General features: G+C 39.3%; 1 protein-coding gene across 1 annotated transcript in view; it reads right to left on the bottom strand.

Moving 5' to 3' along the window:
- Positions 1 to 355: 355 nt before the first annotated feature.
- The window catches only part of LOC134536450 (keratin-associated protein 10-6-like), an 80,408-nt gene continuing 64,934 nt past the window's right edge, over positions 356 to 15,829 (bottom strand). The window contains exon 3 of the mRNA XM_063376166.1: positions 356 to 491. Coding sequence (XP_063232236.1) covers positions 356 to 491 — 136 coding nt within the window. The remainder of the gene's footprint in view (positions 492 to 15,829) is intronic.

The following is a 15,829-nucleotide window of genomic DNA, read 5'->3' as shown; positions in this document are numbered from 1 at the left end:
TCACAACATAAACTAATTTTTTGACAAACACCGTCGTAGTCACTCACGAGAAGTTCATTTCCTGTGTTTTCAAACCTAGGTTAGTGATTTATGTATTTATTTCTATGATGTTTTTACGTGTGGGAAATACAGGTCCAGAAAGAATAGCCCAATTATATATTTAAATATTATTGATTTACTAATTTTTACACTTTTAATGAAGTAATGGAAATTTAAATGTCTATCCACAAAAAAAAAAACACACTTTCATAAGTTCTCTATTCACTCTCCCCACTGGAGCTCGGCTCGACAGTGTCTCTCTCTACTGCTTGTTTCTTACCGCGCACCTTTATACCAACACACTGCCTCGCACTAATCACTCGTCCATTGCACACGCAGCACAGTCCCGGATGCTTCGGTCCTCGACGCACACGAAGTCCGCCGCTCGCCGTCCACTATCGCTCACCAAGGGGTCACTCACCCTCTTCACTTCACTGCCCGAGGATTTGCCGCTATCGCAAAAAAACCCCATCAAAAATAATCAAAAGAACCCATTTATAACGAAATAAATGTACTTTAATAGAAACGAATTTCAATGAATAAACGCATAGATTGTAACGAAAAAAATCACAGGAAAGGACTGAAATGTGTGGAAAGGTTATCTACTTGAACACATTAATGTGAAATAACCGAATTAATCTGAAACCATACAAATGGAAATGAAATAAGTTCACATAAATGGAAATGAGTCGGAAACCTAATATAACAAAAAAAAAACCACTTAATACAATACAAATTGAATTTTTGTACCTAAATGTAATTAAATAAATAAAATGAAGTAAAATTGCATGAAAAATCATCAAAAGATCCTATTTATAAAGAAATAAACGTACTTTAATAGAATCAAAAAATAAATAGAACCCATTTTGGCCAGTCTCTTCGACACCGGCCAAGATCCCGCCCTGGAAAGGTCTCGTAGCCTTCCGTAGTGTTGCGTCTTCAGAATCTCCGACTGAACACTCGAAGCTCCGAGAACAGTGGCGTCGTAGTTACGCCACTTCTTATGACTGGACTCTTGGGATCATGCGAACCGTCGGGAGAGACAGAGTGGCGGTGTCAATATTCCTTGGTAAGGAGATTGAAGAGTGGAAAGGTTAGGGGGGGGGGGGGGAGAGGGAGAGTTTGATTTTCCTGTCGCGACCGCACTAATGAAAAGGTCGTTGTACCTGCTTCGCCATTATCAAAAAATGTTGGGGCCCATCTTAAAAGTCTAACAGTCTGTTCACCTACCTGGCTAGCACACGCTACAAATTCTCGCCTTTAAATAAACTTTTTTATTGCAATAACACCATCACTCAAAACCACTTCTTCTTCGCCCCCTCCAAACGCATATACGAATTTCTGTGACTTTTTTGTACCCAAGGCACGAGTTTTCGTATCCTGAGCTTTTTGACGTGACGTCTAATAAATCGATGAACGCCCGCTGCACGCACGAAAAAGTGTCCCGTTACTCTGTGTCCCGTTACGATGTCGGCGAGTGCAGTAGTAATAGGTTATGTTACAATTGACTAAAAATTTATGGTAATTCATATAATTGATGATAGATATTTGATTACAGTTTATTTATATGAAAACTTGTTTATAATTATATTTAAACATATAGCTAAACGCCAGTTTTTAAAATTAATTACACGTGAACTGTTTCGTCGACTGTTTATAAAGTGAAGTGAAAAGTTAATGTGGTTTTCATTGCTTATTACAGCAACAATTTCGGCAATAAAGGTTAATTATTCTTGCATTTTAAAAATCCGATTACTAGTATAATTTCAAGAATTTATTCTTTTATTATTAAGATAAAAATGATTCAATTTTATTCATAAAAAATATGCAATCATTTCATCAATGTTTTGTTATGACGTCACGTTAAACTATCGTCCGTAAACCGACTTTACAGACAACCAATTTTTTATACATATTTTGTTACTTGAATAAAAAATGAGTAATCGTGGGATGATAAAAAATATTTTTTGCAAAACTCCGATCCCCGGAGAAACCCCCGGAATGGCCACAGCATGGGGAGCCCAAGAAAAGAAACGGGCTCCCCATTTAGAAGCCACCTGGAAGGTTTTTTTCTGTTCCACCCACCGTTTCTTTGGTAGCCTGACTTGTTACAAGGGATTGTATTCCTACCAGAGAAAATGCCACCATTTTGTCTGGGCAATCCGCCTTGGAGGAGCCGGGGCGCGAACCCGGGTTCTACAAGTCACAAGGCAGGCGCTCTACCCCCAGAACCAGAGTGGTAGAGCGGATACTTGCAGTCCAAGAGTGTACTGTAGTTATTATCACGTGTTTATTTTTGGCAGTTGAGCGAGTGTTTTATTACTCATCAGGGTTGTGTAACATATAACTTAGGTAAACAGAAAATACATATGTTCTCATATATTTAAAATCATTTTAGGTTGTTTTTTTTTACAGCAGGCGTAGATTATCGCTACCGCAAACCTTCGGAAATTTGGTGATTTCATTTAGTGTCAGGCTCAAATTCACAGTAATATTGAGACTATACCCGATATTGCTCTCCTATTACTTGAGACCGGAAAAATTCAGTGATTCATTTCGCGATATAGGCTAGGATCCAAACTCTCACCTTCATGTTGCTTCAGTGACTGTACCACCGTTTACCTTAAGGACTCTGAGCCAGTGAGAAACACTCAACAAAACAAGTTCTCTCTAACAAGAACCCCAGTTAGGTGCCAATGAGCAGGTGGTAATTTGTCCGAGAACGCAGGGAATCGTGGAGTCTATTCTAGAGGTAATTGAAACCGCGAATTTTGCAAGTCTCTAGTAATAAGTGGAAACCGGATTTTTTTTTTCCAGTTTCCACTTATTACTAGAGACTTGCAAAATTCGCGGTTTCAATGGCCTTCAGGATAGACTGAACATACCCCTGTACACTCGGGAAAATAACGCAAGTTCATTGGCTGCCGACTTGTAAGTTGTCTCAGCTGGTTTGTCTGTGATTCGATCCTTCTTTGGTTGAGGGTTTATAACTGGTTGAGATTCGTCCAGATGAACAGTAAGCCAATAGCAAAATTATCTAAGAGGTATGTGTGTTTGAATTCTAGCCTATCACCGAATGAATCCGCGAATTTTGCAGGTCTCTACTTATTACTCCATTAACTCTCTTTTTTCACAGTGATTTGGTCTCTCTACTGCTGGCCGGTAGAGGGAGGACCTGTTCACAGTTGCGGAGTGGCGTGACGGAACAAGCGTGAACCTGTGGTCAAATCAATGCTGAGGTACAGATGTTTGCGGTCTAACCGGCGACCGATATAATCCGCGAAATTCGGAACGACTCTGCCTTCAGGACTGCGGCGCGGCGTTGGCTGAGCTCGCGTCCCTCAGAAACACACAATATAGAATTTCCCAAGTTACGACGATTCGAAAGATGTCGCGTGTTTCGAAGTTAAGCGTTTCGTGGTTAATTTTTTGACGTATATACGTCTTTAAAATTGCTTACATAGTGTAAGGCAATTAGAAAAAAAACGAATGATAACAAAATTGGGGTATACAGTTTGGTGTTGCAGCTACATATCTTTCATCTCCATCCAAAATTTAATTACGCCACTGGATAGCTAAAGGATCAAAAAAAAAAAAAAATCTTTACGCCAAGTGAGGCCTGTGACGCATCGCGCACGGTGGAGGGGTGAAACGCCTCCATTTTGAGGTCATTTTGCTGCGTTTCGAGATTTTCCATTCAGCAAAAAAATTTTGAATCGGAGAAGCTACGACGTTCGTTCGGGTTTCAATCGTCAGCTCCCGTCAAAAACCTATCGATTGCACGTATAACGCATTAGTGTAAAATAGTTACAGTGAATATATATAGTGTTAAAACATAAGCATATTTTATATTTTGCGTAGAAAATGTTACCTGTTACGTACACGTATCCACGTACAATACGCGGCCGTGTACATGACACAGCCACACCCCATTTCTCTCTCTCTCTCTCTCTCGAATTCGTAAGTTGTGGCTGTTGTAAGTTGTGTTGCGGAGCCCACGTCACCCAGCAACGGGCGGAAGGACGCATTGCCACACCTCGCGGGACTGGAGGTCTCGAGCCACTCTGGGGCGAAGTGGCTGGTAGGCTGCTAGGCCCCCAGGCCCCGGGCGCGGAGTGGCCCCGGGAAGCCGGCGACGAGTGTTGAAGGGGACTAGAAGAGACCCATTAAGGCTCATATGCGAGAATTCCTTTTCCCCCTCCCCACCCCCAACCCTCATTCCACCGTCGCCGCAGCCGGGAGCTCTCGACGAAATCGCCGTGTAATTATTCACTCGACGTGCTCCTAGGGGGCGCGCGCTGCCCGGCTGGAGACGGCTCGACGACGAGAGGAGAGGTCCATTAGGCCCGCGGCGCGCATCGCGCAAAGGATTGTGTGTGTGTGGAGGAGAGATATATATGGTGGTTTGCTGGTCCGCTCTCTGAGATCACACGACTCGTCGGCGAAGCTCGTAGTTCTCGAGAAGAGCACGCGCGTGAAAAAAAAAAAAAAATAATAATAATTCTCTCCGTAAATTTTACGAACGGTGCTAGTTTACGGATCATCCAGACGTAGGGCTATCTCTCCAAAAAAATTTACGGGGGTTCGACCTACCGAAATTCGTCTGCATGTTCAGCATGGGGGGGGGGGGGGGGGGAAAGTTGGAAACAACACACAAGTTTCAAATATGTACACAAAAATATATTTACCGTATTTACCTGAAAATAATGCTATTTTATTTTTATTTTTGCCAAAAACTGTGGAAACTTGTATCTTTGCCATTTGGAAAAATATTAGTTGAAAAAAAAAACTACAGGCTCTACCTCTTGACTGTGTAACTTACGCCACTTCATACCGCTGTAAATTACCCCCTCTTTAACCTCCATTTAGTTAAAAAAAAACTACAGGTTTCGGCCGGTTAAATGCTTCACTTATGCCATTTCAGCCTGAACCTCCGCACAGGCGTGACTGATGACTAGGGACAGGAAAAATTCGCGGGTTCAATGACCTGCAGGATGAACTCCATAGTTCTACGTACACTCGGTCAAATGTCACCCACTCATTGGCTGCTGTCTTGTGAGACGTCCCAACGTAACAGCCTGTAATTCGATAAAGCTTTGGTTGGGTGTTTCTCAGTGGCCCAGAGTCATCCAGGTGAGTTGTGAGCCAATAACAAAGGCAGCACTGAGGTGTAACTATTTGTATTTTAGCCTATCGCGAAATGAATTCGCGAATTTTTCCTGTCTCTACTGATGAGAGATGCAGAATGAAGGGGAGGGTGCACATGGAGTGTTATTTAGATACAGAAAATTAGTGGATTATTTTTCTCAATAGGCTAAAATTGAAAATTTAATACCGTAGTACTGCGCATGCTATTGGCTCACTGTTGATGTGGAGCACTCTTGGCCAGTGAGAATCCCTCTACCAGGGAAGTGTCGAATCACAGACCACCCGGTGGAGACGTATCACGAGCCAGTAACCAATGAACAGGTCGCAGTTTCCCGAGTTCTTACATGGCTGAGGAGTCTATCTTAGAGGTCATTGAAGGCGCGAATATATATTTTTGTATCTGAGAAATATACATATCTTATGGCCAATGCTGGTATTCTCTTTTGAAATTGAAGCTGAATCATATTATTTTATTGAAAATAACACAGAAATAACGTATTTAATATGAAAAACTGACCGTCTAGATAATATTTGACCGAAAAAAAAATTCTACGGCTTTCGTGAAACTTGTCACTGTCATAAATTATAATTTTTTCTAATAATGAGGGGTTACATAATTGGTTGGAAATAAAGGTGTTACAGTTTGTTATTTAGATAAATTCAATTTTAGAAAGTGATACGTTTGGCGGTGTTTGCCACATTAAAATAACGAAGTTCCATTTTAAAAGGCCTTGGGATGCACTTCAGAATAAATTTCATGCATAAATGTTCAAACCTATGAAAACTACTAGATTCAAAGCAAATTTTTTTTGTTGTATTTCATTAAATATTAGGTGTTAAAATTATGATTAAAATTTATGTTGGCGATATTTGTCCGGTAAATTTCGAAGCCAACTGTAAAAATAACTACAAGTTCCAGCTTTTAAATTAAGGAATTCCTGCATTCTTCACAGAAAGATGATAAAGAATGAAAAAAAAAAAAAAGAATCAGCACGCTGTCTTCCTTATGTGCACAGCTGTAGTACATAAAACTTGACATAATTTACATAAGTCAGGTCTGTGTTGTTCACAGCCATCCACCCAAAGGGGCTCTGGTGGCGTAACCATTTTAGTTGTCATTGAATTTTGCACAGCTTCCTTAGAGGCATCTGAAAGCATTTAAACGAGATCGAAGATGGTGTATCTGGAGACATTTGGTTAATTGGCATGAACTCATGGCTGTAAAGAAGATCCACTAAAAAAAAAAAAAAAGTTTTACGTGGCTGAAGCCACGAGTACCTACCTACTCAGTAACTATGTTTAGTGAACACCGTTCGAATGAAATTTAATTACACTACCAGCACATGAAGCTTAAGAGCACAAATAATTTTGGGCTTGATTTACAAGCGTACAAAGGACAGTTGCGAAATTACTGACCTCGGGGAGAGAGGGAGACGCACATTAATTTTAATTTTCCTCTAGTTGCATCCCCTGCTCATCCGAGAACAGCTGTCGTTTCCCCACTAGATGTGTTTTGTTGGATATGTGACGGCATGTGGATGTCCGCTCGCTTGTTGTATACAGACGTTATTACTTTGGGTTTCCCCCAGGGCGTGAGCGTGTTCTATTAAATGAGGCGTGCCATTGCTGTGGTTTCTGTTTTCAGCGTCCTCTGCAAGGTGTCATTCGCCATTATTAGACTTACTGGTAGACATAGTTTGAGAAACTATAAAATAAACCGTATGTACTTTTCAAACATGTATTTTCGTATGATTCTTTGAACTGTTTTGTCCTGAGAAGCACACCGTTTCAGTCTGTTTAGTCTCATCGCTGGATTTCTCTGTTTTGTCGCTTTGTTGTTCATGATTGTTGTTGGTCTGAGTTCACCTTTCTTGTTACAACTGTCTCGTCGTTGTCAATCCACTTTGTTCGTCTGTGCCATAATTTTTTTTCTGACAACTGTAATTTTTTTGTATTTGTAACAGAAATATTCATGTATAAAATTAAAGATAATTGTAAATTTTTGCATTTACATGAAAACAACTGTATCGTTACAAATAAGTGTTCGCAGTTATACTGGGTTCACATTCTTACCCGGGCATTTATGCTTTGTGTTTTCCCTGTACCTACGGTAGTTAATGTTATTTGTAAACTGTTCCCTGAATAGCTTTCCAGTATTAACTGCGCACATCAATAAGGATAATAAAACAAAATGAACTCAAATTATTAAAAATTATATTATATATTCAATGGTTTAAAAAAATGCTTGAATGAAACATAAATTTAAATAAAATTTTAGACGCCAATTTTTGTAAGAAATACTCACTATTAGGTATCTCGAAAAACGTATTTCATATACGCAAAAATAACCATAGCCATGTGTTGTACAAAGTTACAATATTTTCTTGTATTTCAATTTATTTCTTGGCAACTGGTTTTTAAAGGAATTTATTGTAAAAGTACATATATATTTTTATGATTCCTTCCTTGAAGTTGTCTGAGCTGTGTTTGCACTTGACACTTGAGATCGGCTGATTTTAGCTTGTTTTTATGTGTGTTTGAGTGTTCATCGTTTTAGTCCTTTTTTAGGTTTGACTATGTCATACAGTGTAGACAAGTGGTGGCGTTTTATTATGTTATTCCTTATTGGCTTAGACCAGCGAAAGAAGCGCGTTCCGCATTTAACGCAGCCAGTGAGGATACACATACTGCGGCCATCTGCACGAGAAGACAATGTTATTTGGCAGGGCCAGTAAGGAAGTTTTGCTTCCGCATTGGATGCCTGTGATTGGTGTGCTGACAAGTTTACGTGCTCACGAAAAAAAAAAAAAACATGACCAATCTCGAATCAAAGATAAAGCTACAATGTTACAACATCCATCTGGTCTCCAAATCGCTGTGTGATATAAATAATATATAAAATGTACATTGCCACATACTTACAAACACAGGAAGCAAAACTCATTTAACGATGGGTTGAAATTGAAATAATGTTATCATTGTCCGGCATCTTGCATTCGTTCGGAGATCTCTACACCAACGAGAGTCCTTCCAGTAAAGAAATTACAGATAATTAACACCAATACGACACCCTAAGAAATTGAGGAACCAATGAGCTTGTGATATTTGTCCTATTATGTAGAGGACTATGGCTTCCATCCCACAAGTCACTGAAATCAGCGAACTTTCCCAGTCATTTCCTGTTTATGCCATGTCATTGTAAAAATTCGGATATTTGACTTAAAACAAGGACTCCTTTTTGAAGTGAAATAAAAAATGTAAATAATGAATCTCTGGAAAAAAAAGTATTAACGGGTTGGTTGTTGGTAATTCAACACTCGAAAAGGACCTGATTACGAAAGGAGTTGTAGTAACAAAATTTGTATTAACTTAATCCTTAAAAAAATGTTGTTGATAAATAGTTTCCATAAATGAGGTTATTCCTTGAGACATGGAAAAAAAAAACCTTCTCCGTTTAAATGAACTCTGGGATAGATTCCACGATCCTCTGTGTACTCGGACAAGTTACACCTGCTCATTGGCTACTGACTCGTGAAAGCTGTTAGCTGGGATGCTTGTGGATCGATACTTCAATTGTTGAGTGTTTATGATTGACTCAGAGTCCTTAGGGTAAATTGCGGCCCAATCACTGAAGCAGCGTGAAGGTGAACGGGTTCGGAGCCAACCAATCGCGAAATACCTACGCGAATTTTTTCCGGTCTCTTGTTATTGCTAGAGACCTGCAAAATTCGCGGTTTCGATGGCCTTCAGGATAGACTGCACATACCCATGTACACTCGGGCAAATAACGCAAGTTCATTGGCTGCCGACTTGTAAGTCGTCTCAGCTGGTTTGTCTGTGATTCGATCGTTCTTTGTTTGAGGGTTTATAACTGGTTGAGATTCGTCCAGATGAACAGTAAGCCAATAGCAAAATTATCTAAGAGGTATATGTGTTTGAATTCTAGCCTATCGCCGAATGAATCCGCGAATTTTGCAGGTCTCTAGTTATTGCTTATTACTGTAGGGCACCATCGACAGGTGAAAGAGGTTGGATTACGAAAAATGTCCCCATTTTCCTCTTTTTTTTTTTTAGCAGGGTGCTGCCTCGGCTGAAAATTTACATGATATCGAAAATGTTATAAAACTCAAGATGAGCGTGTGAGACCGCGTCTTGTGAGGTGCAAAAAAAAAAAGGCGCTCGTGACATGAGATGGGCTGTCGTCCCCCGGACAACCACGTGCTCACACCTTTCCCCGTCGAGGGCTCCTCCCTAGCGCCGCGACAGCTAGAGGGAGAGAGAGAGAGAGAGAGAGAGAGACAGAGAGAAGGAGAGAGAGCGAGAGAGCGTGTGCCCGTAAGAGAGAACCCGGCAGAGCAGGAGAAAAAGAAAAAGACAGAGAGAGAGTTAAAGAGCGAGAGAGGGTGAGCGAGAGAGCGAGAGAGAAAGGCAGAGAGAGAGAGAGAGCAAAGAGCGTTAGAGAGAGACCAGGAGAGAGGACGAGAGACAAAAAAAGAAAGAGCGAGTGAGAGAGTGGGTATGAGCTCATAAGAGAGAACCCCACAGAGCAGGAGAGAGAGAGCAGACGACAGAGAGAGAGAGATAAAAAGCGAGAGAGAGAGAGAGCAAGAGAGAGAGAGAGCCTCTCGGAGGCGCCTCGAGTGGACGTTATCGCGGCTGCCGTCGCTGACGCTGGATGGAGATATCGGCAGGTCTGGGAGCTGACAGTCCCCACGCCCCCTCCCACAGCCAGACGGCGTGAGGGACATATCCGGGAGACGGGAAAACCAACCTCAGGGTTCCTTCAGGAGAGGCATCACCCGTATTTTATTTATTTTTTGCTTGTTCCAGATTTTTACGAGGAAATATTTAAAAAAATTGTAAAATTTAGAAGTTAGGGTTTGGTCTCACACGCCATTTTTTTTATTTTTAAGTTTGTTCATTATTACGTTCTTTTTAAAGGCCTATTTATAAAATTTTCCAAATCGATACCTCCCTTGCATTTGATTTACTGCCATTTTAAGATCATGGATGTAAAAAGCCGTGCAAGCTATGATGATTATGAAGACTTGCACACCTTTGTACACCCCTGGCATTTTGCTAAGTGGATATCTGTTGAAAATGTTTGTGCCAGAGCAATAAAGGCAAGGAGGGCATTGAGTTTAAATTTTGGAGCGATTCTTCAAATAGAAGTCACGAAAAAAAAAAAAAAAAAAAAAAAAAACGAAATTTTGAACAATTTGAGTGAGACCAAGCCTTGAGTTGTAGCACACACAAAAAAATGCATATGGATAATAAACATAATTACGAACAGTGAACTTGGAATGAACTAAGAGTTCTTCGTAGGTGCAGGCAACTGAATCTCCGTGGTTGCTACGTCAGATCCCAACACCTGAGTCACGTGTTTCGTTTCCCAGCACGTTGGCCAGGTTCGGTAAGGTCATCCGACCAAGAGTGGGTTCACGGAAAACCCGAAAATTATCCCACACTGAGGCAGGGGCGCAAAATCTGTAGCGTTCGCAAGCGGGGCCGACAGAAATTCGCAGTTATGTGGCGTGGGGGACCGCGTGGTCTAAGAATTTTGGGCGTGTGTTCTAAATCGACACAAGTCATCTCTGAATAGGATGCTAGTATGTTGTACACCCGCCAATATTTTGGCCTACATACAAGCAATAAGTAGATAACTTAAAAAAAAAAACACAGAAAGAAGTTTTCCATAAAACATAGTTTTGAAGTTTACGTTTATCAACCCCGTTTTACGTCAGTTTAAGAGGCTCTTATGTTTGCGTTACCCAGGTGTGTAATCACGAAAAAATAAATCTCTAAAGTTGTGACACTAACGGAATTAGTCAAACAAAATTATTGTACTAACGCAAACTCTCATGAATTTTGTAAACAAAAGCTAATAATGCGCAATGTTTATGGAGGAGACATAGGAATCTAAAAACACCCTATTGGTTTCAAAAGTATTTATGCCGTTACGATTTTTCATCGCTGAGTATTGAAAATTTTACTTCATTAAGGCAATAATTACACATTAGAAGATTTTGAAAGGCAATGGAATAGTGTCTACTACCGTATTTATTTATTCAAAGTCATACAAATAAACGCCGGTGACTTCACAGAGAAATTATTTATAGTCACTATTAACTTCAGGCATTAAAATAAATTATATTCTTTGGCGTTGACGAAGCGGAATTTTGAAAATGAAATGATAAAAATATTGCTATAGCCTAAAAATGTTTGGCCCTGAGATGACGTCTTTAAATTCCTAAATCTACTTCCTAATCAGTCGAAAACAATTTGCAATAATAACGTAAAGTAAATTTTTGACTCAGTGGAAATAATATGATTAGCTGCCGAATAAAAAAATAATGGCCTTAAAATATTTAAAAAAAAAAAACATCTAATAAGTGATACCTAGCCTTAAGAGTAAGTAAATGAGACCGATGGGAACTTATAAACAGGGAGGATGGTTATAAGGTAGATCTGCGTGCTTTCTCTAGGCGCATCCTTGCCTTATTGGCCGTTGTGCGCACACCTTTCTCCTTTGAACGATATTTTCTGAAGCAGATCAGTGACATCAGGGTTTCAATAGCGTAATTTAATTAAAAGAAAACGAAGAAAGTTTGTAACGTTTCAGATGCTTGGTTTGCCTTAGAATGAGCTTTGAAAACTGAAAAAAAAAAAAAAATCTCTGTGAAATAAATTGAAATGAACATTTTTCCATCGCGTAACGTAAAAGTAGCTAAAATACGCTGGAATAAAACGGAAATTCAAAGTAAACATGATTTATGATAATTAATTCCTTGCACTTTCCCTCGTAATGTTTCACTGTAAGAAAAGTAATTGTAGCATCCTAAGGATGATAGTAAAATTATTTCTGGACTAAAAAAAAGAAAAACGTAATCGTAACAAGCTCACACAATAGTAGGATACCCTTGACGTAAGTATTTACTGGACAGTGTTTTATAACACACAGACTTCAGTAAAGTAATTACGTGTTTCGTCCGAACCGGAACCCATGTGACGCGCACCGAAGTTTTTAATTTCACACGCAAAAGTAATCCTAAAAGGCCCGGTCCGTAATCATTTCCTCTCCCCCCCCCTTCCTTTTTATTCCACGCATATGAGCGGATAATCAATGTGGCGACGTGTTCGGGAAACACAATGAGATTATAAATATTAATGGCCGCGTAATTGCGGTTGCATGTGCGGTTGGCAGGCGTGTGTGTGTGTAAGTTTCGGGAGGTTGGCGGTGTTGCTGCCGTCACTTGTAATGGCCGGTGGCCCTAATCTGGCACAACCCTCCCCCCTTACACCCTCCCCCCTTTCGCTAACACTCTCCACGAACCACCCCGGCCAATTAATGACGGTCATTTCCTCGGATGAATGTGACTCTGGCCCGGTGAATTATTAATTGACAAGGTCCACTCGCTTTCACTCGCGACGGGAGGTTTTATGTGCGCACACAGCTTCCGAGTTTCCGCCCGTGGTGGCAGTGTTATTGTCATGACGTTAACGTCATCGAACAATCACCGGGCATCGAACATTAAAAAAAAGTTTCATTTTAATCTTTTTTTTTATTCTGATGCGATTACTGTCTCTAGTGCCAACCCTTTACGGGGTCTGATGAACATGTTTTCACACCGTTAAAAAAAAAAAAAAAAAAAAAAAAACGGTAGCGAGTGTCTTTCAGTACCCGCCAGTGATGTGTAAACATCAAACCTCGGTAACGACCGAACTCATGTGTTATCACGTGGTTCGTGTTGCGAATAAACTTATAATGAGGAACTCGGACACGAAATTCAACGCAGAATCATTTAAAAATAACGCCGAGCGTGAAAAAAAATAATTAACTGATAAATAAAATAGTCACTTTAAAAATTGAAAATTTCTGGACGCGGATCACACACGTACTTTCTGCGCCCGCCGCTAGAATTCGCTGTCTGAATAGTAAACGTTGCTTGCTGCCATCAAAATCAGATAGCAGTTAGCAGTATGAGACAATCGGAAATATTTATCTATTAGACCGACTTTATACCTGATTTTCGACAAACGAAATTTATTAAAATACTTCCCTATCTTGTTAAAATCCACTAAACAGATAATACTTTAAAGGTTACGTACACGTAAAAAGCTATAATTCTATGAAATTACTAAAATGTTAACCCAAAACAATTTAAAATAAGTACATATTATAACACGAAGTACCTATATATTCGCATATTTGTTTTTCCTTAATCGTCTGAAACCGGTCTGTAAATACTCTTTACTAACAAACCTTATCATTTTAAGCTGAATAAATATTATTATTGTAATAGTATTACAAAGTTACTAAAACAGTAAAACCAAACTTTCCAGTGATGAGATTCGAACCACCCCCCTTGAAGCTACCAAGAGAACGCTCTATCACGGTGCTACTAAACCTCGTGGAAATTGATGAGGACAAAATGTATTACAATGAGTGTAATGCCAGTTTAATTACGTATTGTAAAAGCCGTAATTACTTTTTACTATGACTACGTTAGTTCACCAAATATATTACAGGGTTGTGTCGCCATCATAAAGTTTAATTTGTGTCAGTCGGTTGATCATTAATGTGACAAAACACCGTCAGATTTGAATCGCCGTTAACTCCGAGACTAATAATGCGGCGACGATGGTTTGAGCCCACAAACGGATGGATCACGTCTTGTACGTGTTTTGCAGCGCAGTTTATTTATTTTTCCTGTGACGTCATCGTACCAGTGTGGGTACATGCGCGTGATCGTTACGAATTAGCCTTGTGTAAAGTTATGAATTGGTAGCGTGGATACGCGTCTAGCGAGGACATTGATTCGGGTGTCATTGTGAGGAGCTTGTGGAACACTGCTAGGACCTAAAGTGAGAAAATAAAAATATTCGCCGGGATATACATAAGTGAAACTCAGCATTTAATTAACTATTACAAAATAATTAAAGACGTCGTCTAATATGACTCGTAAATATGCTCGGAATTATATAAAATGCAAGTCAGAGAAAATCTCGCGTCGAAAGGGAATCAAAAACCTAAAAAGGTCTAGTGACGAGCAAATTCTGTCAGGCATCGATCGTAGCGCAGTAATTATAATGCGCGATTAACATTTTATAGGACCGTGGTAGAATACTCGGCCGTGGAAAAGATTGTTTACCATTTTTTAAAAATTACAGAATACGGATTGTACTAATTATGCTTTTAGCATATATATAATTATTATTTGTTTATCGGATTGCTATAATATTATTTTATACACACGTTTATTATATTATTGAATACTGATACTTATTTCATTATTTTTGTTGCATTAATTTCCAAAATAGTTTAGAGTCTTAAATAAAAAAAGAAGCATGACTACTAAAGCGCGAAACGCCTTTTTTTTTAATCAGTTGGGTGTTGGGTAGGGTGCGTTAAGAAGGGAAGGGGAAAGAGGTTGATAGAAAGAGAATGGTGCGTGGAGTGGAAAACAATCACGTCCCTTCCTCCCAAAATCACTTTCTCCCACGCACCATACTCCGTTGATTACGACTGCAACGCCTCCGATGTTACGTGTGCTGAAACTTAAATTGTACAAGGAGTTCCCCAGCCGTCTTGAAGAGATCGCCGGGGCTGAACTCCGTTAAGAGGCCACTCCAGTGTTTCAGGGGCACTACGCAACCCGCGTTAACCTCTTAAGATTCAATGCTATTTTCATTTTGCTTATAACTAATTAACTAATATAGATTTCGGAATGATGCTTGCTTGATATGTAAGACAACGATGGTCTCATAAAAGCCCCTTTCTTCAAAAACGTGCATAAATTATGGTTCAAACCTAGACAATACACTTATGGATATTTGTAAAGATTAGTATAAAACCATAAGTTATGCACGTTTTCGAAGAAAGGGGCTTTGATAAGAGCATCGTTGTCTTACATATCAAGCAAACATCATTTCGAAATCTATGTTAGTTAATTAGTTATAAGCAAAATGAAAATAGCATTGAATCTTATGAGGTTAACGCGGGTTGCGTAGTGCCCCTGAAACACTGGAGTGGCCTCTTAAGGCTTTATTTTTACCATTGAGTACCAATAGATTTGACTATAGTATTTTAAAGTTTTTTTCTCACCAATTTGATAATTAGCATGCAATTTTATTGACAGTAAATCTTTTAAAAACAACTTAAAAAAAAAAGTTTTTTCTCCATAAGTGTGTGCGATTTAAGCTAAAAATTCATTGGCATACCACCAATAAGGTTGGAAGTAAATCATTAACATATTTTGTGGTTTTGCTTTGGCAGTAGTCAATTCGTTTATTTTTAGTATTCACGCTTTTCACAATTTTTTTTCAACAATCAGATGGTAGTGATACCTACTCGACTAATTTCAGGTGGATTAAAAAAATTGAAAGTATAAAAACACGTTTTACTATCTTGAAATTCAAGTCTAGGATGTCTTGGATGAAACTACACATAAATTCACTACTCATGTCACTGACAACGTAAGTTAATTTTAACAGTTGTATTGGAAATCGCAAGCCACAGATAACACAATGCGTAGAAAACAATTGCCCTAAATAATCAATTTATGACACAAATCATGCTTCACCACATAGTCAGTAGAGTTAACGTGAATTCTGCCCTCTAAATTAATTTTAGAGAAAGAAG

The sequence above is a fragment of the Bacillus rossius genome, chromosome 11, assembly GCF_032445375.1.
Source record: "Bacillus rossius redtenbacheri isolate Brsri chromosome 11, Brsri_v3, whole genome shotgun sequence".
In the NCBI taxonomy this organism is placed as follows: domain Eukaryota; kingdom Metazoa; phylum Arthropoda; class Insecta; order Phasmatodea; family Bacillidae; genus Bacillus; species Bacillus rossius.
Note: the sequence above shows the minus strand (reverse complement) of the source record. Positions and strands in the feature narration are given on the sequence as shown.